The sequence below is a fragment of the Thalassophryne amazonica genome, chromosome 5 (genome assembly GCF_902500255.1).
Source record: "Thalassophryne amazonica chromosome 5, fThaAma1.1, whole genome shotgun sequence".
In the NCBI taxonomy this organism is placed as follows: domain Eukaryota; kingdom Metazoa; phylum Chordata; class Actinopteri; order Batrachoidiformes; family Batrachoididae; genus Thalassophryne; species Thalassophryne amazonica.
This window is the reverse complement of record NC_047107.1, coordinates 96875833-96903775: the sequence shown is the minus strand read 5'-3', so window position 1 is coordinate 96903775 and position 27943 is coordinate 96875833. Positions and strand designations below refer to the sequence as shown.

At 38.3% G+C, this 27943-nt stretch overlaps 1 protein-coding gene across 3 annotated transcripts; it reads right to left on the bottom strand.

Moving 5' to 3' along the window:
• Positions 1-255: 255 nt before the first annotated feature.
• si:ch211-236k19.2 (LIM/homeobox protein Lhx6) lies at positions 256-16813 on the bottom strand. Of its 3 annotated transcripts, none has more exons than XM_034170924.1 (9): positions 16534-16813; positions 15825-15955; positions 15257-15391; positions 14651-14772; positions 11489-11709; positions 3405-3505; positions 3222-3304; positions 1508-1679; positions 256-954 (listed from the first exon to the last, which is right to left on the bottom strand). In XM_034170924.1, exons 2-9 carry the CDS (start codon positions 15825-15827, stop codon positions 919-921), a joined length of 873 nt encoding a protein of 290 aa, XP_034026815.1. In that variant the 5' UTR covers positions 15828-15955; positions 16534-16813; the 3' UTR covers positions 256-918. The 3 variants fall into 3 exon arrangements, with proteins under 3 accessions (XP_034026815.1, XP_034026814.1, XP_034026813.1); XM_034170923.1 differs by having other exon boundaries at positions 3209-3304; positions 11489-11706; positions 16534-16789; XM_034170922.1 differs by having other exon boundaries at positions 3209-3304; positions 16534-16787.
• Positions 16814-27943: the final 11130 nt, after the last annotated feature.

Sequence of the window (27943 nt, the reverse complement as noted above, 5' to 3'; positions counted from 1 at the left end):
TCCACACTTTGACTGAAAATACTTACAATCATTTTCACAGTTGGACTGATCACATTTCCCATGAAGACCAGCATCTAAATTGGAGATGATTTGCGCTTTTGTCACGGATATTGCTCTCAATAACAGGTTGGCCCTCTGACACGTGACCTTTACATTTAGCGGCTGGAGGAGTTAAAAATAAAGACGCTGCTGTAATTTGTGTGGAGGTGACTCACACACAGTTGAACAAACATGATGTCCGTGTGACATCAACACTTAAAAGGTTCATACATTTTATTAAACCGCGGCAGTATTTACATTGTACAATCACTTGAATTATTTCACTTCAAGACACATTTAAAAGTGCTTCTTTTTCTGTAGTTTCATTCTGAATAAATAAGAGTTTCTGGTTTTCTGTCAACAATACAACAACAAACCACAGTAAAGATTCAAATGTGCTTGTCACGTTACAAAAAAATGCTGAGGTTTAAAATACTGCTAGAACACTCCTTTTCTTTTTTCCTTTGAAAGCTTATACTGCAGCCCTGAAATACTTTGTGAGTGAGTAAATGGAAGGAAAAGATTCTGACCTGATGCAATGCTTTGTGTCCCATCATCAACACGTAAAATCAAATCAAAGTGGTCATCTTCTCTGCGTCATACAAAAACAAAGCTCCCGTACCAGAGTGGAGGCCAGACGTTTGTCCAATCAGCACAGTCTGATCAGTTTTTACTAAAACGTCAGTCAGTCTATGGCAGTCCTGAAACAAGGCATCCGACCGACTGAGATCCTGCCGTCGGAGGATTAGAGTCCAAGACATTTACAGCATGCGTCCCAAAGGATTACTCACAACATCAGACCAAAGGCAGACAAGGGGGGGGGGGGGGGGGGGGGTCAGCGGCTGATGGGAAGCTGTGGCAAAGAGATAGACGGATGGGTCAGGTGACCAGGAGCGAGCACAGAGAAGGGATGACCTGCAGAGGACAAGAGTGACAAAATGGTTAATAATGAATGAGGAATAGTGACAAATATACAGGATCTGACTATATAAACCAAAACAGCAGGGAGCAGGATATTTGGAATATAAACAGTACTATGTAGAAAAAAGGGTTGTTTTTTTTTTCTTCCAGAAAGCAAAGATGCTGCAAAAATGAAGACAATATTCTATGTGCCAAATATGCAACTTATGTAATTTAAAGATTCAAATGAATCATGTTGATTCATTCATTGATTATTTTCCACTGTCTGTTGTTTTTCTGGAATCATGTCTTGGAATGCAAATCTACAAAGTAATCATTTTTTTAAAATATAGTCTTTTCTTTTATAAAATAGAAAAAGAAATCATATTTATTCATGTATTTAATGTCAAATTGGAAATTCAAGCGTGTTCTTTTACTGACACATTAAAAAAAAACCTTTTAAAAATCAAAATCTATACAGAAACACTTGGGTGGAAAAGACTTTTGCACAGGTATGTTTGGAAAAACTCCCAAACTAAACTTGTATGTGCCTGAGTTTGTTACTCACTGTCCAGGTATCCATGCAGGGCCAGGAGATGTGGCCGGTCCGGGCTGCTGAATGGTGAATACTGGATTTCTTCTGGTAGTGATGAAGGCATTCTGGACAGCGGTGCGCTCTGAGAGTAACTGTTCTGTGGGGGCTGCTTTTTGTGTCGGGCACGGCAGTTCTGAAACCAGACCTGGGTAAGGTGGCACAAAATCATCGCTGATGATGCTGAAGATCAGCTATAAAGAATGGCTTTTTATCATCACCTTCAATATGAGCAGAAGAAGAAGAAACAGCAAGATGTGTAATGCTGGCAGCTGCAGGTATGGTGATTAAAACAGCCGCCGTTTTTCTCTTTTCTGCAAATATATGTACTTATGTCTCCATATACGTACATTTCTACACTCTTTATTTTTTCTTGTTCCCCCCTTTTTAATATTATTATATTTAAGTAAATATTGGAGGAGTGGGGTACAATTAGTTATACCTAACAGCTAACGTTAGCTTATCTAGCCGGCCTTAGCAACGCTCATCATAGCTTACAAAATAGTTGGTTCTTTTGTGTTTGATAACCCACATTAATTCATACTTTTGCCCACATTTATTTTATATGTATTTGTTAATACCATTACTGTAGGTTTAACTACGCTATTATACTTTATACACTAATTACCGTTTTTGTTTATCATGTTAGCTTGCGGTTGGCTTATTCATGGCTAATTTAGCTCTTCTACTATAACTAGCTTATTTTCACCATTTACAATTCTATTTTATATGGTGTAGATTTTTAATGATTCATCAGTTTATGTGTTCCTTTAAAGACATCAACATATAGTACCTACGTTCTTAGGTTTCCATTTGATAGCATAATGATTATACTTTTTATTTTCCTATAGTATGCTAACAGAGTTACTTTAGATAGATACCAGTACACTCAAACTCATAGCTTCTGCTTCTACAGCTTAGCCTACTAACTATATTTGATTTTACTACTAGTCTACATACTAATTACCTATACTACAATATTCTCCTGTGATGTCTTATCCTTCTTATGTCTTATTACTTATTATATATACCTTTTTCTTGAGCTGCTTGGGTGGGTAGGGAGAGTTCCCATGGGATAAAAAAGCATTTTAACTTACCATCCCTGGTTCTCAAGACCAGGCACCTAAGTGGCTCTACTCTACTCTTTTCTACTCTCCTATTTTACTCTTCCTTTTTAGATATTTAGATATACATTTGTATACTGGCATAGAATTGGAATATAATATATAAGATATACACTGAAAAAAAATGCTACTTTGGATCAGCTTAAAAAAATTGATGTAATTTGTTACAGCTAATTTTTTTAGTTTCTCACAATGTATATTTAAGATTTTGTAAAGTGATTCCAGCAGATTTAAACTGGAAACCACAATCTTCCATTAGACCAATGTAAATAAGTACTTTGAATGAAGTGCACTGTGTTTCACTTTTTTCACTGTACCTTACTGAATTGTCATGACTGTGTTAAATCTTAAATAAAATGTCTCTTAATGACAACCTGTAAATAGTTTAAACTGAGCAGTGCTTCAAGTAAATTAAGTGTATTCATATGGTGAACGAGTACGAATCGTCATTTCTTTCAGACCCAGCTGAAACCTAAAGTCTGCATCAGTTGATATCACAGTATGATGCAAAATAAAGATCCTGCATGAAACACTGTTCATTCATAGTTCTGACCTGTATGACTCGCCTGCTGAGTCCTGTCATTTCTGCCAGTTTCTGCAGAGTCTGAGCATCGGGGTTGTTGTCCTGTGCAAACTGGGTCTGCATCACCTGTGAGGGCAGACTGCCGTCAGTCATGAACCATGATCCAGGCCCCCTGTGTGAGTTCATGCACCGTGGAGTAAATACACACATGCATAGTGGCGTCTACCTGTAACTGTTCTGCAGTGAATGATGTCCGCGCCCTCTTAGCCGGTTTCGGCTGGCAATCCTGATCGGAGGGCAGAGCTCCTTCCAAAGTCAGTCCTGTGCCTGTGTGAACAGCAGCCGGATTTCAGACACACCACAGATGTTGTAGATTTAACGTGATATTCTTCATTAAAAACATACAATCAATCAATTCAATCAATCAATTTTTTTATATAGCGCCAAATCACAACAAACAGTTGCCCCAAGGTGCTTTATATTGTAAGGCAAGGCCATACAATAATTATGTAAAACCCCAACGGTCAAAACGACCCCCTGTGAGCAAGCACTTGGCTACAGTGGGAAGGAAAAACTCCCTTTAACAGGAAGAAACCTCCAGCAGAACCAGGCTCAGGGAGGGGCAGTCTTCTGCTGGGACTGGTTGGGGCTGAGGGAGAGAACCAGGAAAAAGACATGCTGTGGAGGGGAGCAGAGATCGATCACTAATGATTAAATGCAGAGTGGTGCATACAGAGCAAAAAGAGAAAGAAACAGTGCATCATGGGAACCCCCCAGCAGTCTACGTCTATAGCAGCATAACTAAGGGATGGTTCAGGGTCACCTGATCCAGCCCTAACTATAAGCTTTAGCAAAAAGGAAAGTTTTAAGCCTAATCTTAAAAGTAGAGAGGGTGTCGACAACATTAGGGTGTTATGACAACATTAAAACAAACACGAAAAAGTGTCCACTAACTGCAAAACTCAAACGTTTTTCCACAACTATGTCATATATTTTCCTCACTCATTCACAGTTCATGATTTAAAAAAACCCACAACTGTAAATCCCGATGAGTTTCTGCCACTGGAACGGTTTCAAGAACCAGATTCTTAAACCATTTAAGGTTAAATAACTAAAATAATTCTCATCTGAAAACAAAAAAATATATATTCTAATTGATTGATTGATTGATTAATGTTAAATTAAAATGTTCCATTTGATACAGTACATCTGGAAAGTATTCATATTGCTTCACTTTTTCCACATTTTGTTATGTTACAGCCTTACTCCAAAATGGAGTAAATTCTTTGTTTTTCCTTCTCAAAATTGTACTCAACACCCCATAATGACAATATTAAAAAAAAAACTTTTTGGGGGGAATTTTTGTAAATTTATTTAAAAAAAAACAACAGCAAAAAGAAATCAAATGTACATATGTATTCACACCCTTTACGCAATACTTTATTGATGCACCTTTGGCAGCAATTACAGCCTCAAGACTTCTTGAGTATGATGCCACAAGCTTGGCACACGTATCTTTGGGCAGTTTTGTCCATTCCTCTTTGCAGCACCTCTCCATCTCCATCAGGTTGGATGGGGAGCATTGGTGCACAGACATTTTCAGATCTCTCCAGAGATGCTCAATCTGATTCAGGTCTGGTTTCTGGCTGGGCCACTCAAGGACATTCACAGAGTTGTTCTGCAGCCACTCCTTTGATACCTTGGCTGTGTGCTTAGAGTCATTGTACTGCTGAAAGATGAACTGTCACCCCAGACTGAGGTCAAGAGCACTCTGGAGCAGGTTTTCATCCAGGATGTCTCTGTACATTGCTGCATCCATCTCTTTCTCAATCCTGACTAGTCTCCCAGTTCCTGCTGCTGAATAACATCCCCACAGCATGATGCTGCCACCACCATGCTTCACTGTAGGGATGGTGCCTGGTTTCCTCCAAACATGACTCCTGGCATTCACACCAAAGAGTTCAAGCTTTGTCTCATCAGACCAGAGAATTTTGTTTCTCATGGTCTGAGAGTCCTTCAGGTGCCTCTTAGCAAACTCCAGGTGGGCTGCCATGTGCCTTATTCTAAGGAGTGGCTTCCGTCTGGTCACTCTACTATACAGTCCTGATTGGTGGATTGCTGCAGGGATGGTTGCCCTTCTGGAAGGTTCTCCTCTCTCCACAGAGGAATGGTGGAGCTCTGACAGAGTGACCATTGGGTTCTTGGTTACCTCCCTGACTAAGGCCCTTCTCCCCCGATCGCTCTAGTTGGGACCTTCAAAGCAGCAGAAATGTTTCTGTATCCTTCCCCAGATTTATACCTCGAGACAATCCTGTCTCTGAGGTCTACAGACAATTCCTTTGACTTCATGCTTGGTTTGTGCTCTGACATGCACTGTCAACTGTGGGACCTTATATGTAGACAGGTGTGTGTCTTTCCAAATCATGCCCAATCAACTGAATTTACCCCAGGTGGACTCCCGTTAAACTTAAACTGTAGAAGGAGAGAGCATATCTCACCCATATTGGCCTCTCTTCATTGGCTTCCTGTTAATTCTACAATAGAATTTAAAATTCTTCTTCTTACTTATAAGGTTTTGAATAATCAGGTCCCATCTTATCTTAGGGACCTCGTAGTACCATATCACCCCAATAGAGCGCTTCGCTCTCAGACTGCAGGCTTACTTGTAGTTCCTAGGGTTTGTAAGAGTAGAATGGGAGGCAGAGCCTTCAGCTTTCAGGCTCCTCTCCTGTGGAACCAGCTCCCAATTCAGATCAGGGAGACAGACACCCTCTCTACTTTTAAGATTAGGCTTAAAACTTTCCTTTTTGCTAAAGCTTATAGTTAGGGCTGGATCAGGTGACCCTGAACCATCCCTTAGTTATGCTGCTATAGACGTAGACTGCTGGGGGGTTCCCATGATGCACTGTTTCTTTCTATTTTTGCTCTGTATGCACCACTCTGCATTTAATCATTAGTGATCGATCTCTGCTCCCCTCCACAGCATGTCTTTTTCCTGGTTCTCTCCCTCAGCCCCAACCAGTCCCAGCAGAAGACTGCCCCTCCCTGAGCCTGGTTCTGCTGGAGGTTTCTTCCTGTTAAAAGGGAGTTTTTCCTTCCCACTGTAGCCAAGTGCTTGCTCACAGGGGGTCGTTTTGACCGTTGGAGTTTTACATAATTATTGTATGGCCTTGCCTTACAATATAAAGCGCCTTGGGGCAACTGTTTGTTGTGATTTGGTGCTATATAAAAAAACTGATTGATTGATTGATTGATTGATTGATTGATTGAAACATCTCAAGGATGATCAGTGGACACAGGATGCACTTGAGCGTCATGGCAAAGGCTGTGAATACTTATATACATGTTGTTTCTTAGTTTTTAGTTTTAATAAATTGGCAAAAAAAATGTAAAAATAATAAAATTGTATTTTGTGTGTGTGTGTGTGTGTGTGTGTGTGTGTGTGTGTGTGTGTGTGTGTGTGTGTGTGTGTGTGTGTGTGTGTGTGTGTGTGTGTGTGTGTGTGGAATTTTGAGAAAAAAAAATTCATCCATTTTGAAATAAGGCTGTAACATAACAAAATGTGGAAAAAGTGAAGTGCTGTGAATACTTTCTGGATGCAAATCAAACTTAACAGTATGAAGTATTTTGCAGTCATTTATACCATTCCTACAACGTAAGCACTTGTGTAACATTTCCACACGAGGTTTTAGTTGTTAAACAGTTCTGACTGGGAGCAACTTTGCGTTTAATGTCTTGCTCAAGGACAGTGTGACAAATAGATGTAAGCAGGAATTGATCCACTGACCTCTAAGTACACCAACAACCCTGTGCACCATCTGAGCCACAGCTGCCAAACACAGTGCCTTCAGCACAAAAATGTTTACTTTTGCCTTTTTCTTTTAATCTATTTCCAGAATATGTTAGGACCTCTGATTCTGTATCAGTAAAAAAAAGAAGAAAAAGAACAATGAACACAAAGTAAATAACATCTGACAACTCTACAAAATCAGATGTAGAGACAACAGCAGGCAGTGTCTAAAAAAAAAAATGTAACGACATTCCTTCACCAACTATAACAAAATTAACTCAGCAAAGTTCAAACGGCAGCATTCAGCCACTGCGGCTCAAGTAGTGGAACATGAACGTAAACTGAATAGTTCGTAAGTTGATTCTGTTGTGTTTGGTTGGCTTTGAATAGGCGTAATGGGAAATGCGACAAGATTTGGTTCCTGAGTAAGACACAAAAAAGAAGAGAAAAAGTCATCTGCATATAAAACATTTAGACAAAAAAAAAACAAACAAACAAAAAAAACAAAACAAAAAAAAACATAAAAGTGAAAAAAAAAATTTAATTTAGTGTTGTTCAATTCAGATGAATGTAATAATTATAATTTCATATTATTTGAGGAATACTGTGAATAAATGCAAAATACTTAAAATTAGTTTTAGAATTATTTCTAATTATTTTCTAATTTATAAATTAGGTCATAATGATTTAACACACGTTCATTTTATGAAGGAACACAGTGGAAATAAGCCTTTTTTTTCACTTTCATGACTTATCTTGGTTTTTAATGTTGTCATAGCTACGTTTTGTTTGTGTGATTATTACTGGCCAAATAAACAAAATAAAATACTATATTTGAATAATTTTCATGCTTGACTTCTTTCAGTTAACTGAATTTAATTTTGTTCCTCAAATGATTTCAGTTGAACTAACTTAGTTTTTACAGTACCAGAAACTAAACTAAATGAATGTTGATATTTGAATCCATCAAACATTATGGACTGGTTAGACTTTAAAACAACAGGGTTATGAGCACTTGGGTTACACTTGTTTTTGGGCTCTTAAAATCCCATCATACCCACAGAATATAGTGCCAAAATCAAATTTTGCAAATTTTGTTTTACAAATATGTGTAAATATCACTTTTAATGAAAAATGGCCCTGAAATATTGTATGACATTTTTTTAATTTTTGTTTTAACAGACATAAATGATATTGCGTCCTGAGGTGTGCCAGTCCCAGTTTTTCAGTTATTAATTGTTGTAATGTGGTATTAGTTGTTGATGTTATATGTCATGTCAGATCTGGGAGCATGTACAGATCGTGTTGCTACATCTACCACACCACAAAACCAAGCCCTGGATCGTGGATTGTGTGTGTGTGCACATGCATCTATGTGTGTTTTACTGTCTGAATGTTATATATGAGAGTTGGTTTTGCACCATAACAAAGAACTTGCGTGGACAATAAAGAACTTACTGTGTACAGTAAAACTTGTATGTAATGGATTCAGGTGGACCAGCAAATTTTGTCCTTTATAATCGAAATCCACTATATGTATAAAATGGACAAAATCTGATTTTTCTAAATCTGCTTTGGAGTGGTACCTTAAAATCCTAAAGTCTGATTTATCCTTCTGTGGCTATGCAATGACGTTGACGTGCATGTGACCCTTTTAAACTTTTCCGTCGTGCCTTTATGCAATTTTCTGCAGGAACACTGGCTTTTTCTGGATTAATCTGTCCCTCAACGAGCTCCACTTCTTTATGCAATCATCATTCTCCACACCAATGATATGGTACGTACAATTTTCCTCCATGAGTTGTGGATCATTTGAAGGTGTGAAGTTTGTCATATTTGCAGACTTTTCTGCCAAAAGTATTTGATCCATGCTCAAAATGTAATCGGCAGGTGCACTGATAAAACTTTTAAACTATGACGGGAGAGGAAGGCGTGAACATGTAAAAGTGACAAATCACAGCCCTCGCTGTCTCAGTTATTTAGCAGGTGAACATCAGGCTCTGGGGAGGGTTTGCAGCCAGGCAAAGGACTCTGATCTAAAGTGGTTTGGTTTGTCACACCCAGGGATAAGTGTGAAACTTAACATCATATTACAGCGCAGCCAACAAGCAGCATTTTGTTAATAACCACCAGTCTTGAATAAAGGCCTGCCTAGTTTAGATCCTATGTCTGAGCACGTTTTGAAAAAAATAAACAGCCGGTCTTTTAATCACGGAAATATGGTACCCACTTTCCTCAAATTGGTGCGTGTCAGTGCTGAACTTCATTTCGTACCTCTGTTACTGGGCACATCCAGACTGGTCTGTCTGGTACATGTGAAGGGTTTTTAATGAAAATACATTGTGATTGGACAGGACAGTCTGTCCGATGGGATGGAAAATCTGTTATAGAAAATCAGTTATATACGGTGTTTATTACATGGAAATCCATACAAAAGCATTGGAACTTTTGCATTTGTCCAGTGAGTGTGAATATTCGGGTTATATGATGACAGTTTAGGTGAGTTTTTCTGTATTTCTCAACTTTGAATTTGTAAACAATTGTGCTTTATACCCTGTAAATAAGTCCATCCCCTCCTGTTTGTGAACTAAATAACCCAAAAAGAACAAATACATTTATCTTGTAAGTTTCCAAATTAAAAAGGAATATTTTAATTAGCAACAAGCTCATTAAAATTGACTTTGATGCACAAGAGCAAATGAAAAAGCGTCTTTTCTTGCTTATAGTAATATCACACAGACCTGCTGACCACCTACTGAATAGTTAGTGGATGCTGGAATGATGATAGATTAGGAGCAGGTGTGCTTTTAAGTACACTACACAGAAATATACTAAATTACAAGTATATCATTATTTTCTGATTGTTACACAGTGGTTACATTCTAAAACTCAATTAACTCAGTCATAACTCCACACAACCTTGTGGAAAGGATTTTGCATTTGGGAGGAGGCCCTGGGGAAGACCCAGGACACGCTGGAGGGACTACATCTCTCGGCTGGCTTGGGAACGCCTTGGGGTTCCCCGGGAGGAGCTGGGGGAGGTGTGTGTGGATCTGGAGGTCTGGGCAGCTTTGCTTGAGCTGTTGCCCCCGCGACCCAACTCCGGATAAAGCGGAAGAAAATGGATGGATGGATGGATAATTTAACCACAAAAGAAAACAGTGAGGGAGTAAATGGTAAATGGACTGCATCTATATAGCGTGTTTCCATCTGCATCAGATGCTCAAAACGCTTTACAATTATGCCTCACCAATACACACTCACACACCAGTGTCAGGGTGCTGCCATGGAAGGTGCTCACTGCACACCGGAAACATCTTGAGGATTAAGGACCTTGCCCAAGGGCCCTTAGTGATTTTCCAGTCAGGTTGGGGTTTGAACTGAGGATCATCTAGTCTCGAGCTCAACGCTTTAACCACTAGACTATCACCTCACCATCCTTGGGGAGATGTTAATGTGAGGTATGCATCAAACTGGGTGACTGGAGAACAGAGGTTTTCCATACTAACAACATAGTCATATGCTCACACGACCCTGCAGGAAGGATTTTGTGTGAATGTAGCTGAAGCAGACACTTCTTCCCTCTGTATCTGTTAACATGTGGTTTACATAGGACGCAATGAGCACATTTGTCAGTTTAATTCATTTCCAAAGCCTTTGTGTATTCAAATACCTTGATTAAAAAATACACAAGGCAAAACCCGATGAGTTTGTGAAACTCAACAGGTTTCAGGAAACCAGCTGCTTAAGAACCTTTAACTGATTCTGTCTTCTCCCTGTCAGTCACCTAAACATGTTTGTTTGTTTGTTTGTTTGTTTGTTTGTTTGTTTTTCTGTGTTTTTACTGCTGGTGGTGGTGGTGGGGGGGGGGGGGGGGTGATGTTTGACACGAAGAGCACTGATGGCAATACGCACCAACATCACCTAACATAAGGACAAGCAGATAAATGCCAGTTTTAATTTTTTTTTATTAAACATTTTGTATAAGGTTTCATGTGTGAAAATATGTTTTGCTTCTCTTTTTGTCCTTCCATCTACTCACTGTATTTATTTTGTTAAAGTTTCCTAGGAAACTATGTGACATATTCTGTTCAATTGACCCTGCAGCAAGAAACACCATTATGACCTTGTGGTTTTCATACCCTTTGATTTTTTTTTTAATCCAAGAAGTGCACAGAGATATAATATATGTCTTACTGAATTCCTTAAAAATGAAGGGAAATGATGTATGAGATATCAAACCTTTTAAGCGTCATGATGCAGTTTAAAAAAAACCAATTTGCTTGTGATGTGACTGACGTCATTGACAGAGTTGGAAAGAGCACAGAGAGAATATGTAAGTGATGATGTCAAACAGTGCCATAGGGGAAAAACCTATTTCAGAGAAAATTAAAAATTGTATCATTTGGGTTGAAGTGACCCAGAGTGGCCAGAATATTTGGTTCCGTCTACCAAAGGTTATGTTTCCACATTGGATGACCAGAAACTTTCAGAGTGCCTCAGTGGTGACGTGTCTGTACCGTTTTCAGCAGCTCTGCGCAGGTTCTCCAGCATGACATCGTAGTGGCTCCGGCACAGCACCCGTCCCTCCACCAGACCAAATTCCTCACCAGTGGACAGCTGCCTCTTACAGGAGAAACAGGCAAAACAGGCCAGGTGGTACACACTGCCCCGGGCCCGCCGCACCCAGTCACTGGCGTACACGTGACGCCCGCACTGGGCGCATTTAGTGCCGAACCTACTGTGAGGAATTAAAAGGCAGGTTAAGGTTGGCTGCATATGAGGATTTTTATTTTGTTTGGCAGGTGCAGAGATTGCATGAGGGACTGACATGCTGGATTACACAAAAAAATGTACTTAATATTTAAAAGGATCTGAGTAATCCTGCTGATAAATCTCAGCCATTCGAAGGAACTTGGTTGGTCTGCTGAGATGAGACAGTTACATTCAGAGGAGTCCTTTAAATATTAATTCAACACTTTTTATAATACATACATGTTGTTGTCCATCTTTTATGTGTTTATTTTTAATTGTCCTTCTGTCTTGTTTGTGGTTTTTTGTTTTCTTTTTGTTACTGAGTGAGGCTCAGATGAGGAGTATCACTTGCATTGTGAGGGAGCATCAGCCTCGACATTTTGACCGTGTGGCGCGTTTGTGAATGATACAGTGCACACGTGCCTGAATGTTGAGGACCCCAGTGGCTGCAGAAGGCCCCACCTGGCTGTGGCAGATAAATGGTTATTTTAGAATGTTTGGGTGGACCAGTTGTCTGCCTGGGTGGTTGTCATCCAGGACCTGGCAAAGCACAGCAGCCGTGCACGCTCCCAGACTTGATTTGATTTGACTTTTTCCTCTTAAGCCTTGTATTGTTATGCAAAATACTTTGAAGCAGCTATCTCACATGTGCAACACAAGTACATTGATAATCATCATCATAAAAAGTGAGTCCCTTCAGCTTCTCCCTTGCTTCACTTGCGGTCGTCAAATCAGATCCAAGGTGGATGATCAACGTGGCAATGCAAAAGCTTGGTATGCATTAGAAAATTACATTTTTTAAATGATATATATATATATAAATCAGATTTCTTCTTTATTTGATGTTGCACCAACTGCTTAATATAATGGACAATATCACATCTCCTACTATTCAGACAGCAGTGTTTTCAGTGGAGGCATTCACAACTTAGCTGTTAAAAAAAAAAAGATCTCTATGGAAAGACTTTTTTCCATTGCAGTCGTGCTTTATAATGACTCTCCTTTGAGCAGTGAGATGAGAATAATGTTTTGAGCTGCAGGGACTGTTTTTATTTGCACATTATACTTTTAATGGCACAGCGAGAGCTATATTTTATCCTATTTATTTATTCACCTGGCAATGTAATTATATCTTAAAATCTGATTCAGTTTTATTCTGTTTATTTTTCTGGCAGGTGTGGGGTATATGTTTGGTATATGAGCATTATATTGACAATGCTGCTATAACACTGTAATTCCTTTCTGGGATCAATAAAGTATCTAATCTAATCAATCAAATTAACCTATTGTATTGATGCTCTTTATTATTAAAGTGAAAGCAAGTGTAGAAAACAAGATGCAAATTAAATAACAATGGAAAACACAAAATGATGGTTTTGATAAGGGCACTGCACACATCCCTTAATAAGACAGGACAACTGACTCACAGTTGGTGGTATGGTGATGTTTTCAGTCAATCAATAAATCTGAAATGTAACTTTAAATGAGTATTCTTTCATTTTAATGTAAATTTTATTGTAAATAACTTTCACATTCAGATTAAAGAATGTTTATTTATTTATTACAATTTTGCATATGGAAGCCTGATTGTATATTATTTTTGTTTGTTTGTTTGTTTGTTTGCCCAGATGTCCCCAGACCTCACTTTAATGGTGATGATTTGTGTGGAATTAACTGAATAACTTTGTGTAATGTGGTTCTCTTTCTTTTTATTAGCTACATGTAAACAAAATTGCTATATTAATTAAAAGCAATATTCAGTAGTCCAGCACATATTAAAATAAGCTTGGACACTGATCTCAGTACTCCCCTCTGAAAATCCTGTGTACGCCCCTGTCTATATCTGTGCCTACTGATCTGTAATGAGCAAAGAAAACACAGATACAAACTGTTGCGCCAGAAAATCTCAGAAATCACAAAAGAAAATTTGAGACCACAAGATGAAATGTCAAATGATGTAAAAATGGCTCCAAAAAGCATGTCAAGCTTTTAAATTCATGTGTAAAGATGAAATTATTTACAAATGAAAGCTGTTGAGCTGAGCCAAATGTAAAAATAATAATACATAGTTTTAAAAACTTTATTTTACTGAGATCATCTTTGTCCAAAATTATAAATCGTCATCATATGAAGTTGCATGTTTTAAAACTCAGATATTGTTACTTCGACATTAAAAAAAATTCTTAATGTTTTGAACTTCAGATTATAACATAAAAGGAGGAATAAATAATTTTTTTTACATTTAATCCTGATGGTTGATGTGTTTTGTTTGTTTTTATTTGACTAATTTGTGTGTGTGTGTGTGTGTGTGTGTGTGTGTGTGTGTGTGTGTGTGTGTGTGTGTGTGTGTGTGTGTGTGTGTGTGTGTGTGTTTTAATATACGCAAAATCAGTGCAGTTTTTGTGCAGCGGATTCTGTGTGCAAAGAAAAACCTTTTGCAAAATACCAGATACCGTCGATGAGACAATAGTGACAAAATTAACGCCAAAATAAAGACAAACAAACGAAGAATGCAAAACGAATATTTGATCTGGCGCAGTGGACTTAATGGATTAAATTTTGCTGTTGACTATTTAAAATAATAGACGTTATTTTACGTTATTGATATAGAAACTAGAGTTTCAGCATATTTCATTTTAAAATCTAACATTAAGTAACACATCATTTACCTTTAGCACGTATTATATTATATTACACTTTATTTATTTATTTATTTATTTATTTATTTATTTATGTATCTGCCGTGGCGACCCGAGTAAAAAGAAAGAAACCAAGAATTTATACTGTTTATTTTTAACTATCTATTTGCAAATTAGATTTTTTTTTTTTTTTAATGAAGTAATGTCCAAGCGTCAAAGAGGGTCCTATAAAACAATCTTTTTAAAGTGTTTCAAACAATAAATGCGCCCGAGGAAGACTGATGTTACCTGAAATAATCCAGTTTGCAATAGATTTCTTTATTTTTGACGTAGCAGCTGCTGTGTTGGCGCAGTGAGGCTCTGCACACTGAACACTCCAAACAACCCAGGTGCCAGTTCAAGTTGTTCACCTGAGGTCAGCAGGGAGAACAAAACAAAACAAAACAAAACAAAACAAAAAAACACAGTGATCAATAATCAACAATCACTGACGGAAATAGGCCTCTATTTTGTCCAATCAAAATAAAGTCTGCCCACGAAATATTTTCCCACGCAGTTCAAAATATATGGAGAAAATTAAGGGATATGATTATAGAATTAGATATTTTATATAATATATATAATAAATATATAATTATATAATAAGTAATATCGTATATAATATAGTATAATATAATAATTAATATATGACATATAATTAAGGAATATGGAGAAAATTACGGGCTTAAGATCGAAATCAAACTAAAACAGAAAGACGTAAGAAAATTGTATTTCTTTAAGTAAAAATTATAAACACATTTTACGAAAAAAAAAGAAGAGCAATAAAATATGAGAGGATAAAATAAACCTGTTTGATTTTTTTTATTATATTTATAGTTGTTGTTTTTTTCTCACCTTCAGCAGGTATCGGTCTTGGATCTCCATGCCACAGCTCGCGCACTGGTTTTTGGCCGCCGGAGGGGAACAGAGGCAGGAGGCCTCCGACGGGCTGAACTCCTCGACAGACTCCTTCTTCACCTCCGATTTAGACTGTTTAAAAAAGATGCTTTAATTCCGAGAAGAAATTCCATACTGGTTTCAACATATCCTAATCGATTTAAATTTTTAAATCCAGTCTTCATATACGAATCATACGAATATCCCCGAAAAGTTGCTGGAGTGATTGATTTATACACGTTACCCACGACTTAATTTGCTGTTAAAATGCGTAAAATGCAGGCTGATTGTAAAAATATCTGCAAACCATCAGCTCGTAAATTAATTTTGGATGATTTTATAATCCAGGTTCCGCCCATACTCTCAGCGCCCTGCGCGCGTTATTACGCATGCAAGAAAAAAAGAAGAGAGAGAGAGAGAGAGAGAGAGAGAGAGTAAAAAAAAGGTTAAGAACATCACAAGATGAGAAGAAACGTCCCTCAGAAAATCTAATAAATCAAAAGTCTTCCAGATGCTCGTGACTTACCATTTTGTGGTGCTGAACGCTGCCTATTTGGAAAGAAGATGGAGCTCGTTCTTCTCATTACGCATCTCTGCCCCAACCCACACTATATCCGGTCCAAAACAACGCAAAACAGTTTCTCCTGCATTTAAATCCTGGCAACAAAAGAAATTTTGATGCAATTAGAAAGGGTGGCAGGGGGGAACTATACAGGATCGATCGCTAGCTGTTGTGCGCAACGGGAGGCTGCGTGCCCGCGCAATCAAACGCCGTGAAAAGAAAGGATGGGAGTACTTGTGCAATTAGCGGTGGATTGAAATGCTTCGTTTGATAAGTGGCAGCCCGAGTGTCAATTTCATCTGTCAATCATGAAAAGGCAACCGAGCCACGAAAAAAAGAAAGAAAGAAAGAAAGAAAGAAAAAAAAAAAAAACAACAAGCGGCGCATCCTAATTTCAACGGCTCTATAATCGAAAATCGAAAAATCTCCAAAGTAAAGAGGCTCAATTGGAGATCGGTCTATTCATAAGAGACAATGTGCAGAAACTGCAGCTGATCTTGAGGGATAAAGGAGCCTGATTGTCTCTTTCTCATGATGGACCCATTTAAGCACTTGAGGCTCCGCTTCGTGATTACAGCTGCATTCATAAAGTGCCAAAAAAAAAAAAATCGCGAGTCCGTGTTTGTCCCTCATTTCAGCGAAATTAACAGCAATGCAAGATCGTGTTAATTACCAGTTCTGTGATAAATATTGGAAGACATGAGATACGATCATAACGCCACGGTGCTGCTGGACTGGATGTGGAACAGCACATGGCTGCGCGTCACGCGTGGAAAAGTTCCACAAAGCCTCGAAAACAAAATCCGGTAAAAGTTCTCATTTTCCCCCGCAGTTTGTCAGCAAAATAATAATAATAATAAAAAAAATCCAGATACTCTCGTGGAACACAAGAAAGATTTGTTTTTTCTCTCTCTGCCTTTCTCTTTTCAGCACAGAACAGAACACTCCCCCTGCGTGATGGCTGGGAATCAAACCAGCGGCACCAGTGCGCTCCACGCAGGCTTTTCCCTGCCTCCAGAGAAAGTTCACACCCATCAGTCAGACGGAAGGGGATGCTGCTCAGTGGAACAGGAGCTGTGCAAACTTTTTCTTTTCTTTGAAACGAAAGCATGACTATTTATCACCACCGGCTGGCATTAAAGGGGTCATTTTGTGTAAAATAAGTTTTTATTGTTTTGTTTTCAGGATCATGTATTTGAGGTTTGTTGTTAAATTTCTAAAAAGCCCTACAATTCTATGTGGGCATATGCATATAAATCTTCCTGTAAATAAGTAAGTTTCTGTTATATATGTCACTGAAGTGTATGTCTGGACTGGAGAGGTTTTCACACTTTTTTGGAACACCTCTGAACTTATTTACAAGACATCTTGCAGAGGTTTGCGTGGTGACGTCACAGGCTGGTCTAGCTAGCTGTAAACCTCTGTTTCGTTTGTGTGTAAATATATCCTCTTTGTCATGTATTATGTAAAAGCTAGTGAGAAATAAACACTTCTAAAACTGAAAACACTGTTTTTGAAACCTGATAACTTCTCTGGAGTCATTTACAAGACATTTTGTGGACATCAGTGTGTACGCTAACTTCTGCTCTTGTCAAAAGCTCATGAAAATTCAGTAAGGTATATCTTCTATTATACATTCCAAATCTAAGGTGGAACTTTAGTGTATATTAAGGTACATATAAATATCTAAATAAAAAAAAAAAAAAGAGTAGAGCCACTTAGGTGCCTGGTCTTGAGAACTAGGGATGGTTGGTTGAAAAGCTTTTTTATCCCATGGGAACTCTCCCTACCCACCTAAGTGGCTCAAGAATATGGACAGCATGTATATAAGTGACATTTATACAATCAGGGCAGTAAACAACATATATATATATATATATATATATATATATATATATATATATGCCTGTATATAGAGGGGGTTCAGTGGGTTCAACCGACCCCCCCAAAAAAATTCTGCTTATTTTTTTCTGATCTGGATATCAACGTTATGTATTTTCTTTTCATTGATAATAAGCAACAAGCACTAACTGTTACACAGCTATTATCACACACCCTCAAGTTTCAATTTCCTCTGCCAGAGTAATCCCTTAAGTGATGAAAGGGGGAACTGCTAGATAAACTTTCCCCATGGGGGTTGAGAATTTTTGCTCCCTGGTCCCTGTCCTCCTCTGATATCAAACAGATTAGTAGGCTTGTAAATACCCATGTAGACACACAATTACACTTGTCTGGTTTGTAAAAACATGTTTGTATGTATAAGCTGAGAAATAAAGGGAGCTTCTCCTTCCTGTTGCAAATACTGTAAAGGTGCAAATATTTGCGTGGGATTTATTATGCGAATTTTGCGAGTTAAACAAGGTCGCCAAATTAAATACCACTATTTTAATACATAATGTACATATACGTACATATTCATAATGTAAACGTGAATATTAATACCACTAAATATGAGGTCTGTTAGAAAACTATCCAACCTTTTTATTTTTTGCAAAAACTATATGGATTTGAATCATGTGCGCTTGCATCAGCCAAGCTTGAACCTTCATGCGGATGCGTGAGTTTTTTCATGTCTGTCGGTTGCGTCATTCGCAACCGACAGGCAGGTATAAAGTTTGCATTAATGTTATCTTGGTTCTTCCTGGGTGGTTCTTATGGCAACTGATCCAATCCCAAGCAAGGACTATTTGTATATAAAAATGTATTTCCTAAAATGATACATTTTGGGTTTCAAATGAAATTTATATAGCTTTTTACCCCTCAAAATCCTCAAAAAGCTTCTGCTTCGGGGGGCTTTGCCCCCCTGAGCCCCCCACGAGGGCGTTGCCCCTCGACCCCACCGGGGGCCCTGCGGCCCACTGGACCCCCAACTCAAGGATTTGAACCCCCCCTTTCACATTCCTATATACGGCCCTGTATATATAATATTATAGGAGTTAGCTCACGCACACCCTCCTGCAGACGCCATTAAAACATAAATAATCTTCACAATTGATTGTTTGATTGATAGAGGGGCTTTATTAAACATATATACAAATTCTATGTAAGACAATAGGATCTTAATAATGAATTAAATTTTTATAAAGAAGACAATGCACATACGGCAGAGGGTATTTTAGCTTTGCATTATATTTGCTATTTTTGCTTCTTTTCTTCTTGTACTCTTTATCAGGTGATGATGACCCGCTTCAACTTCCTGTAATTGGTCCATAAATCCAGAATGTCCAAAAAGTGTTTTCACACTGCAAACAAACAGAGGAACAGAACCACTGTTCAGTTTGGTCTGGACCAAGATCGTCTCTTTTGTTCGGACAAAATTTTAGTCCTTTGGTCTGGATTGAGGTCTGAGGCAGCTGTTACATCTACTACTTTGGTTCACACCAAACTGAAAAGTCTCAGAAGGTCCAGACCAAACAAAGAAGATGTCAAAGCACCTTTAGCTGGTCTGACTGTGTTCACACCTGCCCTGTTTGGTTTGGAGTTTGGGACTTTTCAGTTGGTCCAAGAGGTGTGAAAATGACCCCAGACTACAGTCTGGATGAAGCAGTCAGTCTTTAGTCTGACCCAAAGAGGTAGTTTCATTCTGGAACAAATACTTACCACAGTTCATTTTGTTTACAACATGAAATCATTTTTGGATTTTCAGAACAATTACAGGAATGTTTTGCCATAGAATTACTGTGGCTCAAGTCACTAGATTATTTATACTTTTCTCCTTCTTCTGTCTGCAACAGCATCATTTTCACTCAAGAAAGTTATTCATTTGTCAACTTGGAACTAGTTTTGCATATTCTTGTATAGTCTTGCGCATGAAGTTGTTGCAGCTGGTAGTAACACCACAATAACAATACTATTACAACAGCAAGGAAATGAACTGGAGTGAACCTGCCATTGGCGTCACACGCGGATCAGTTGGAAGTACAGCTGCCGTAAACGTGGGGCAAAGACGACAAGCGCATGACAAAACTAAATTTGAAAGGAGTTGTAGCAGCATTGGAGCGACAACAGGAATGAGTTCCACTCGTGTGTGTACATGCGCGCGTGTCTGTGCACATGTAGCTAGGTCATACTGGTCGTACTACCTGTCTGTGTCCTCAGACAAGACACTTCATCTGCATCGATCTTGCTCACCCGGCTGTAAATGGCTTCCGGCCTTGGTTATGGAACCTGCAATGGAATGGCATGTTGTCGACTCTCATTCATGTCACGCCAAATAATCTGGAATAAGGACTGGCACCAATGGGCCTCGGGATCTGTGTAGTACTTTCTTCTACATCTTTAAGTGACTGAACAAAAACATTGCATTGCCATTTAGGACTCACAGCCATTGGACAAACTAAATATGAGGATTTTTGTTCATATAAATCATCACTTTAAGGGCCAATTTTCTTTCAACAAGTCAGGGGATGGATACATCAACATTTCCCTGGTCACTCAGTATGTCTTGCACTTCATTCATATAAATTATTAAGAAATATAGACAGCACAGTTTGGTTTGTTAAATCCATCTGGAGTAAGCTGCGCTCAAAAACTGAGTGAGTGTACATAACGAAGACTAGTGAGGGAAGCCACCAAGACACCCAACTCTGAACAAGATATAGGCTTCTACGGCAGTGACTGCTGAAACTGTGCATGGTGCAAGTTTGATCTGTTGCATCACACTTGGCAGCATCATCATGGTAGAGTAGAAGAGACAACGGTTTTCATATAAGAAACTGATCAAATCTAGGCTCAGGTCTCTGACAAACTATAACTGGAATTTCAATCAGTTTTTGAGAACCACCTACTCCAGACAGATTTATCAAACAGTACCATACTGATTGTGTTTTTTTTAATTATTGATGTGAATGAAGACATATCCATTGACTGAGCGCCTTGGGGCAACTGTTTGTTGTGATTTGGCGCTATATAAGAAAAAAGTTGATTGATTGATTGATTGATTGACTTGGAAATGTTTATGTAACAATCCTCCGATTTGTGAAAAAAAAAAGTTAAAAGTGATGATTAGTGTTAAAATTACTTCTTAAATTTACTTTATCCAGTTGCTTATTGCCTCTGGGAGTATACATAAAGAAATTTTAACTCCACTGGGGGGTATATAGAGTGAAACTTACAAAAAAATTGTGCCAATCTACAAATACTTGTGCACTTTGCTGTAATGAAAACTGGATTTATTATTATTATTATTATTATTATGTTTGCTTTACTAATATCATTAAAAATGGATTGTCTCCAAGAATTTAATCCAAGAACCAGAACCTGATGAAATGGAGAAATGGAAGAAGGAAAAGTCCAACAATCATTGTAAAGGAAAGAATTTTTCTCAAATTTTCCAAATTCGCATTTGTTTCAGAAGGGAAATTGTTATGAATTTTCAACAGTAATTACTATTAGTCGTTCTACTGTATCTGTTGTGCAACCACGAAGTAACAAAATGCATATAGCAGACACTTGAAATGTATTTTAACATGCATATTTACATATTTACTACCAGTTCTGTTTTCACACCTCTAAATAATCATGCCAGCCATCTAATCCACCAAGAAAAAATAAACTCTGGAGCTACCACTCGCTCTTCTACATATGTTCCTTCTTACCTGTTCTACAGTTTATGTTCAGGCAAAAACAACAACAACAAAAAAAAGGTAGCCAACATCAAATTTGTCTAATCCGGTCTGGCCCAAGCAGGAAGACATAGGAAATGTACAGAGCACAGGTGATCTGTAGGAACGGAGTGGGTGACAACTTTTAATCTCCTGAATTAAGCACTCCAGCAAATGGTATATTTTAACAGTTATTAATGTCATAATTGTTGATGAATAAAGTGAAATCTTAATTCGAATGAAGCTTCAGTTGTCCAAGTGAAATGATTGGGGATTTTTTTTTTTCCCATTTATTTTAACAGTTTAACAGGGATTATTCCTGTTTTTGAAGATGAAGAAAGTTCTCTGGAGATTAAAGATTATTTTCTCCTGAGACAAAAGCCTTCAGGTTTTTATTCTGTATTCAGTGAATATAAAGTGAACTCAGCCGCTTCAAATGTTATGTTCAAGACAAATCAATGACACTTTATTTGTTATCGATTGCTTTAAAAGCATTTGGTTTTACCTGTAAAGCGGTGAGTGACATTGTGTCACTGTCTGGTGTTTTTGGTGTAACGCATTTCACAGGGTCCACACAGGGTCACACGATAGGGGGCGGGCCTGAATGGATTTAAGGGGGTAAAAAGAGTGTTATTTTACCTCCATTATCAAAGCGCTTAACAATGGTGATGACATCCAGGAGTGGAGCTTTGTGATAGTGAGGATGATGGTGTCCTACTGTAACAATGTGGTCCACAGGGAACCTGACACACACACACACACACACACACACACACACACACACACACACACACACACACACACACACACACACACACACACACAGACTTTATGAAGCTGATGATATGGAAGTGTTCAGGTTCAAGGACCCAGAATATATAATTCACATGCATGTTACCTCACTCACAAACATTTTTCAAAGCATGTAACCAAAATGGGAAGTTCTTTATTCCTTCATTTCCTGTGTCCCATTGAGTTGAATTTATTTGCAAAACTGTCAGAGGTTTACTCCTTTATAAAACATGTTGCTAATATAAAGATTTAAAAATATCCTGCCTCTATACCAGTAGGCTAAAACTGATAACTAAAGTTGACCAACACACATGCATTGTGTGGTGCACACAGTTTGTGCATTTGTATCCCAAAGGAAATGTTCCTGCTTCAAAGCTGACCATGTGCCATTTTCCTTGTACAGCTGGAGTGGCATTAGAAAAACCAAATAAATATGTGGATCCCTAACTGCAATGACGACTCCAAGTAAAATAAAGGAGCCCATTGAAATATTTTAATTGAGTAATTCCACTTTATTATTATTATCATTATACAGAATTAGTCTGGAAGCCACAGCTGCTTACTGTAATTTAAAAGTGAGACAGTACTGCAGTCCTTTTACAGTAAAAAGCTATTGTATGTTACAGTAAGCACATTGTAGAATAACAGCATAATAATTATGCTGGTAGCTGAAGCTGACACGAGTTCACTGTAAATTAACAGATTTTTTTTTTTTTTTTTTTTTTTTACAGTGAGTAATTTCCCAGTCTGACAGGGACTCAGACAGAGGATCCAGTGGTTACAAGTCCTCTACTTTAACTTCTTGTCCATTACCTATAACACATCAATTCTCCAGCACTTTTATGTGTTGCTAGAAAAGTGTGTGTTGCTTGGACTTCATAATTAACTTAAAGCTGCACGGCCTCTGGGCTTTTAAAGAGTTAAGTCATAAAATAACTTTCTTTGGCACCACTATAATTCTATTCCTCAGCATTTAAAGAAAGGTTCCATAAAATGATATTGCCAATATGATCAAAATTCATGCTTTCTGGAAACAATTCAGAATTTCTCCCCCTGAAGGGGAGAATTTCAAGCACTCAGACACCATGACCTACATTTGGTAGTCATGTCACACAGGAGCTTCCCCTGACTTGCTTGAGGGATGCTATGAAGCACACAGTGACAGCCAATTGGAATAAAGAAAGGCAGCATGACATCAGATGGCTGCTTGCTCAAAAATAACCAAAGATGGTGGAAAATGCTCCAAAACAGCTTATTTCTGTATAAATGTAATGTTTCACAAATATTTTGGAAAAGTTAGCGAGAAATAAACACTTCTAAATTAAAAAAAAAAAAAACTGTTTTTGAAACCAGATAACACCTCTGAAATCATTTACAAGATGTCTTACAGATATCACCTTGCATGCCCCAGGAACATGCATCACACAAGTGCATCAGGTTAATGGTAATCGCAAAGCCTTGGGCATGTACTCATGTGCTTCCTCCTATAGATGGCCTTAGGAAGAAAAGAAAATATTCACTATTGGAATCCCCCCCTTTGTCTTCATTAAACTGAGCTGTAATTTTGTAACATGTCACAGAAATAAACTAATGCTTGGCTTTTGGTAGGAACTACATTTTGTCCCTTTTGTGAAATTTTAAAGGCCGTACAGCTTTAAGCCTTTTCAAAAGGCTAGAAGTTTAAGTTAAAGTTTACTCTTGAAGTTGAAGTTCCCAAGCTTCCTACATTTTTTTTAGAGTGTACAATTGGGCAGCACAGTAGATTGGTGGTTAGCACTGTTGCCTCACACCAAGAAGGTCATGGGTTCGATTCCCACTTGTGGCCTTTCTGTGTGGACTTCACATGTTCTCCCCATGTTTGCGTGGCTTCCCTCCGGCTTCCTCCCACATCCAAGGACATGCAGGTTTGGTGAACTGGAAGTTAAACTGTCTGTAGGTGTGCGTGCGGGTGTGAATGTGTTTGTTTGTCTATATGTGGCCCTGTGACACAGGTTAGGTAGATTGGGAAATTAAAATTGTCCATAGGTGTGCGTGCACCATGCAAGTGTCAATGTGTTTGTCTCTCTGTGGCCCTGCAACAGACTGGCGTCCTGTCTAGGGTGTACCCCATCTCACGCCCTATAACTGCTGGGATAGGCACCAGCCCCCCGTGATTCTTACTTGGAGTAAGCGGCTGAAGATGAGTGAGTGATTTTTGTTGTACATTGAATCTTTGGAGATGGCTCCTATGCAGAAACCGGTCTTGAGGTGACCCACAAGTGTGCTCTGGATGGCTTAGCTTAGTTCTTCAGATGTTTTCTTCCTCCTATTGAATGCGAGAAGGCACTTGTTCTTCAGTTAGGTCCTTAAATAGGGCTAAAGGTTCTCCAATTAATCCTAAATTATGCCAGTTAGTCATTCTGAGATTTTTAAAAATAATTCCACAAATTTAAGGAATCTTCTTGAATCCTCCACAGCATTGAAAGAGGCATTTGTCTTGGTGTTTGGAAACTGATATAACTGATAGTGACTCCTATGTCAGTTCTAAGGCCCATTGGTGGCAGTGTTTATACCCGGATACCATAGCATGAAGCAGACGAAAGTCTACAAGTCCCCTTGGATGGGTTGCCAGTTCATGGCAGGTTACTTCACCAACCACTTACAGCCAGGATGACAATACAGATGATTAAAAAGCATCTTGTCCAAGGACACAGACTATCAATGGGAATTATCCACTTAAACCCTAGAGTCCCCAAATTTGGGGACTTGCCCTGTTTTGGAACATTTGAACACTTGTAACTAACCAATGCTGACACCAACATACACTTATTATACATCAAAATGTCAAGCAAATTCTCCTCTACAAAAGTATCAACTTCAATCACATATCAACTAACCACAGCTGAAATGCCAAGCAAATAAAGACATAAATCGGAATTCATTTTTTGGAAGAAAAAACCTCATTTACTCCTAACAAGTATTCTTTACTTTCAATTTTTTTTTTTTGCATCCACAACATCCCCTAGGTGGACCTGTCTTTTAGCTAATCCAAACTTTTGCATTTTTGACCTTGTACAAGCTGAGAGATAAATCATAATGTATGGGTATGTGATTTTGGTGAAATAGGCTCTAGGACTTAAGGGTTTTTTAAACAAAGGTCGACATATTGGTAGCCCAACTCCTACCCTCTCTGCAAGTAGCTCAGTGTGATATACACTGCATTTCTGATAATATATGCATTAAGAGGGAAAATATATCTATGTGGGAGAGAATATGTGCACGTGAAAGTCTAAGAATTATTAATGTCTTGCACAGCCCATCACAGAGAATCAAAGTTTCCAGCTTCTATACAGCAGGACTGACTCCTATTCAGGATTTTGTCCAGTTGTTTTTTTTTTTTCCCTCTCTTGCTGAGGGAGACGTGCCGCCCCCCGCCCCCCCCCCCCCCAAAGCACAGTTCATGTCTTTTTTCTTTCACTGTTTCCATGTTTTAAAGAACCGACTCACCGCCACGTAACAGGATGAGTGATGCTCTGTTTGGCATGTTAGCTGAAAGAAAATGTTTATAAAAGGGTGGCATGAATCCCAAATGCAGCACAGGAGTCTTATCTCATTTCTGTTGAGTGAATTTCAACTCCATATCAGAGAAGAGTTACGTGGAAGGCATTTTGGATTATATGAGGGTTGGGACTAGTCATAATAGTTGACTGTGACTAGCAGACTAATTTTGTTCTAGTCAAGTCTTTCAGATTTTCTCATTCAAATTTTTTTATTGATTTTAAAAAACAAAAAAGAAACAAGAATCAAATAAATTGACAATGACACATTTGCATGTAAACATTAGTGAGGACAGTAACAAATTAAGTCAATGTAAACCATAACACGTGTAGTAAGGACCATAAAAAAGAAGAAAATAATCTCTACGCCATCCCTCCCACAAAAAAGAGGTTGTTAATAATAAATAAAATAATAAATGTTAATAATAATAAAAGTAAATTATGTTGTCAAAGAAACTGCAATAGTTTCAAGAAAGGTCCCCAAACCTGAGTCTTTCAGATTTTACTGCAAATACCCTAATTTTTGTGAAATGTTGGATTGTTCTGATGGATCGTATTGTTTATCAGAAGAGACGGCAAGGGAGCACGAATACCATTTGCCAAAGAAGTGAAAATGAAGGGAAACAAAACTGTGACCAGGGATGGCCTAATGCAATGTGCAATCTCACAAGTAGATGACACTAAATACAACACAGTGTAGCTTTAATGGCTGTAAAAATCAATCAATAAATAAATGAATACTTTTTTTATTTTAAACTGCTTGCATTTCATGCTACTATATAGTTTTCACAGAGTTCACTGTGCTTGCTCGATGCTTTCAACTTGTAGTTCTAGTGTTGTTTTTGAAAATAAAATTGATTTGGATGTTCACCGCTTGCATTTGACCCGATTTGGCAGCTTGGTGAGGACGTGGTTACGATACGATATACTTTGTCCCTTCCAGGAAATTTGTCTTGGACTCCAAGAGCTGCACAGATAAAGCTGCCAAGGCATAATTACATAACTCATGCATATTGCACATAACTTAATACACACACCAATATTGCACATAGCCCTTTTGCACAGCAGTCTCACACAGATGGTTCATGCATATTGCACATATCCCTAATACACATCTATATTGCACAATAGTCTCACACAGATGGTCCATGCATATTGCACATATCCCTAATACACATCTATATTGCACAATAGTCTCACACAGATGGTCCATGCATATTGCACATATCCCTAATACACATATCAATATTGCACAATAGTCTCACACAGATGGTTCATGCATATTGCACATATCCCTAATACACATCTATATTGCACAATAGTCTCACAAAGATGGTTCATGCATATTACACATATCCCTAATACACATATCCATATTGCACAGCAGTCTCACACAGATGGTTCATGCATATTGCACATATCCCTAATACACATACCCATATTGCACACCACTCTCACATGGTTAAAAGGAAAATGCTGACAATACAGTAAATACCAATGAATAAATAACACTAAATAGCATTGACACCATGACATTAATGCACAATCCTGCTACATATCCCAGGAAGCAAACTCTAATTGCTGTGGGCACGAATGAGTTTTTAAAGCAATTCAGTCTATAATAGGGTCTCTGTATCACCAACCAGAAGATAGGAGTTCATACTCGGGGTAGAGGACATGGGAAGGATCCAACAAAGCTCGCTGTGCTTGTCTGATAATGTGATTGTTTGTAGATCAGAAGGTTCCCGGTTCCAGAGTAAGCATGTCCATTCTCCATGTAACGTGGAATTGCGTCATGAAGGGCATCCATTATAAAACTTGTACCAAATCAACATGCAGATCTGCTGTGGCGACCCCCGAGTGAAGCCAAAGGAACTTAGATTTGATCTTATTCATTTGTCGTCAATTTTAGTCTTCAACTAGCCAGTTACTTATGGCCTGATTATAGGAGCATCAAAATGATAAAAGATTTAATACAAAGGTGTAGTTCGTAAAAAAAAATAAATAAATAAATAAATAAATGGGGGGGGGGGTGCAATTTCACCCTCTGTCGACACACAATTGTTCAAAATTCAACAGGCTGAATCTACTTGCAGATCAAACCCACCTAGATTACAGTCCTGCAGCCAAGATTTCAACAAACAAAGGAAAT

Coding starts and splice junctions, on each gene's coding strand:
- si:ch211-236k19.2 (XM_034170922.1), bottom strand. Junction 11,710..14,650: donor TGCAAACTGGATTATTTCAG/GTAACATCAGTC, acceptor AATTCCTCACAG/TAGGTTCGGCACTAAATGCG. Junction 1,680..3,208: donor TCAGCAGGCGAGTCATACAG/GTCAGAACTATG, acceptor CACCTTACCCAG/GTCTGGTTTCAGAACTGCCG.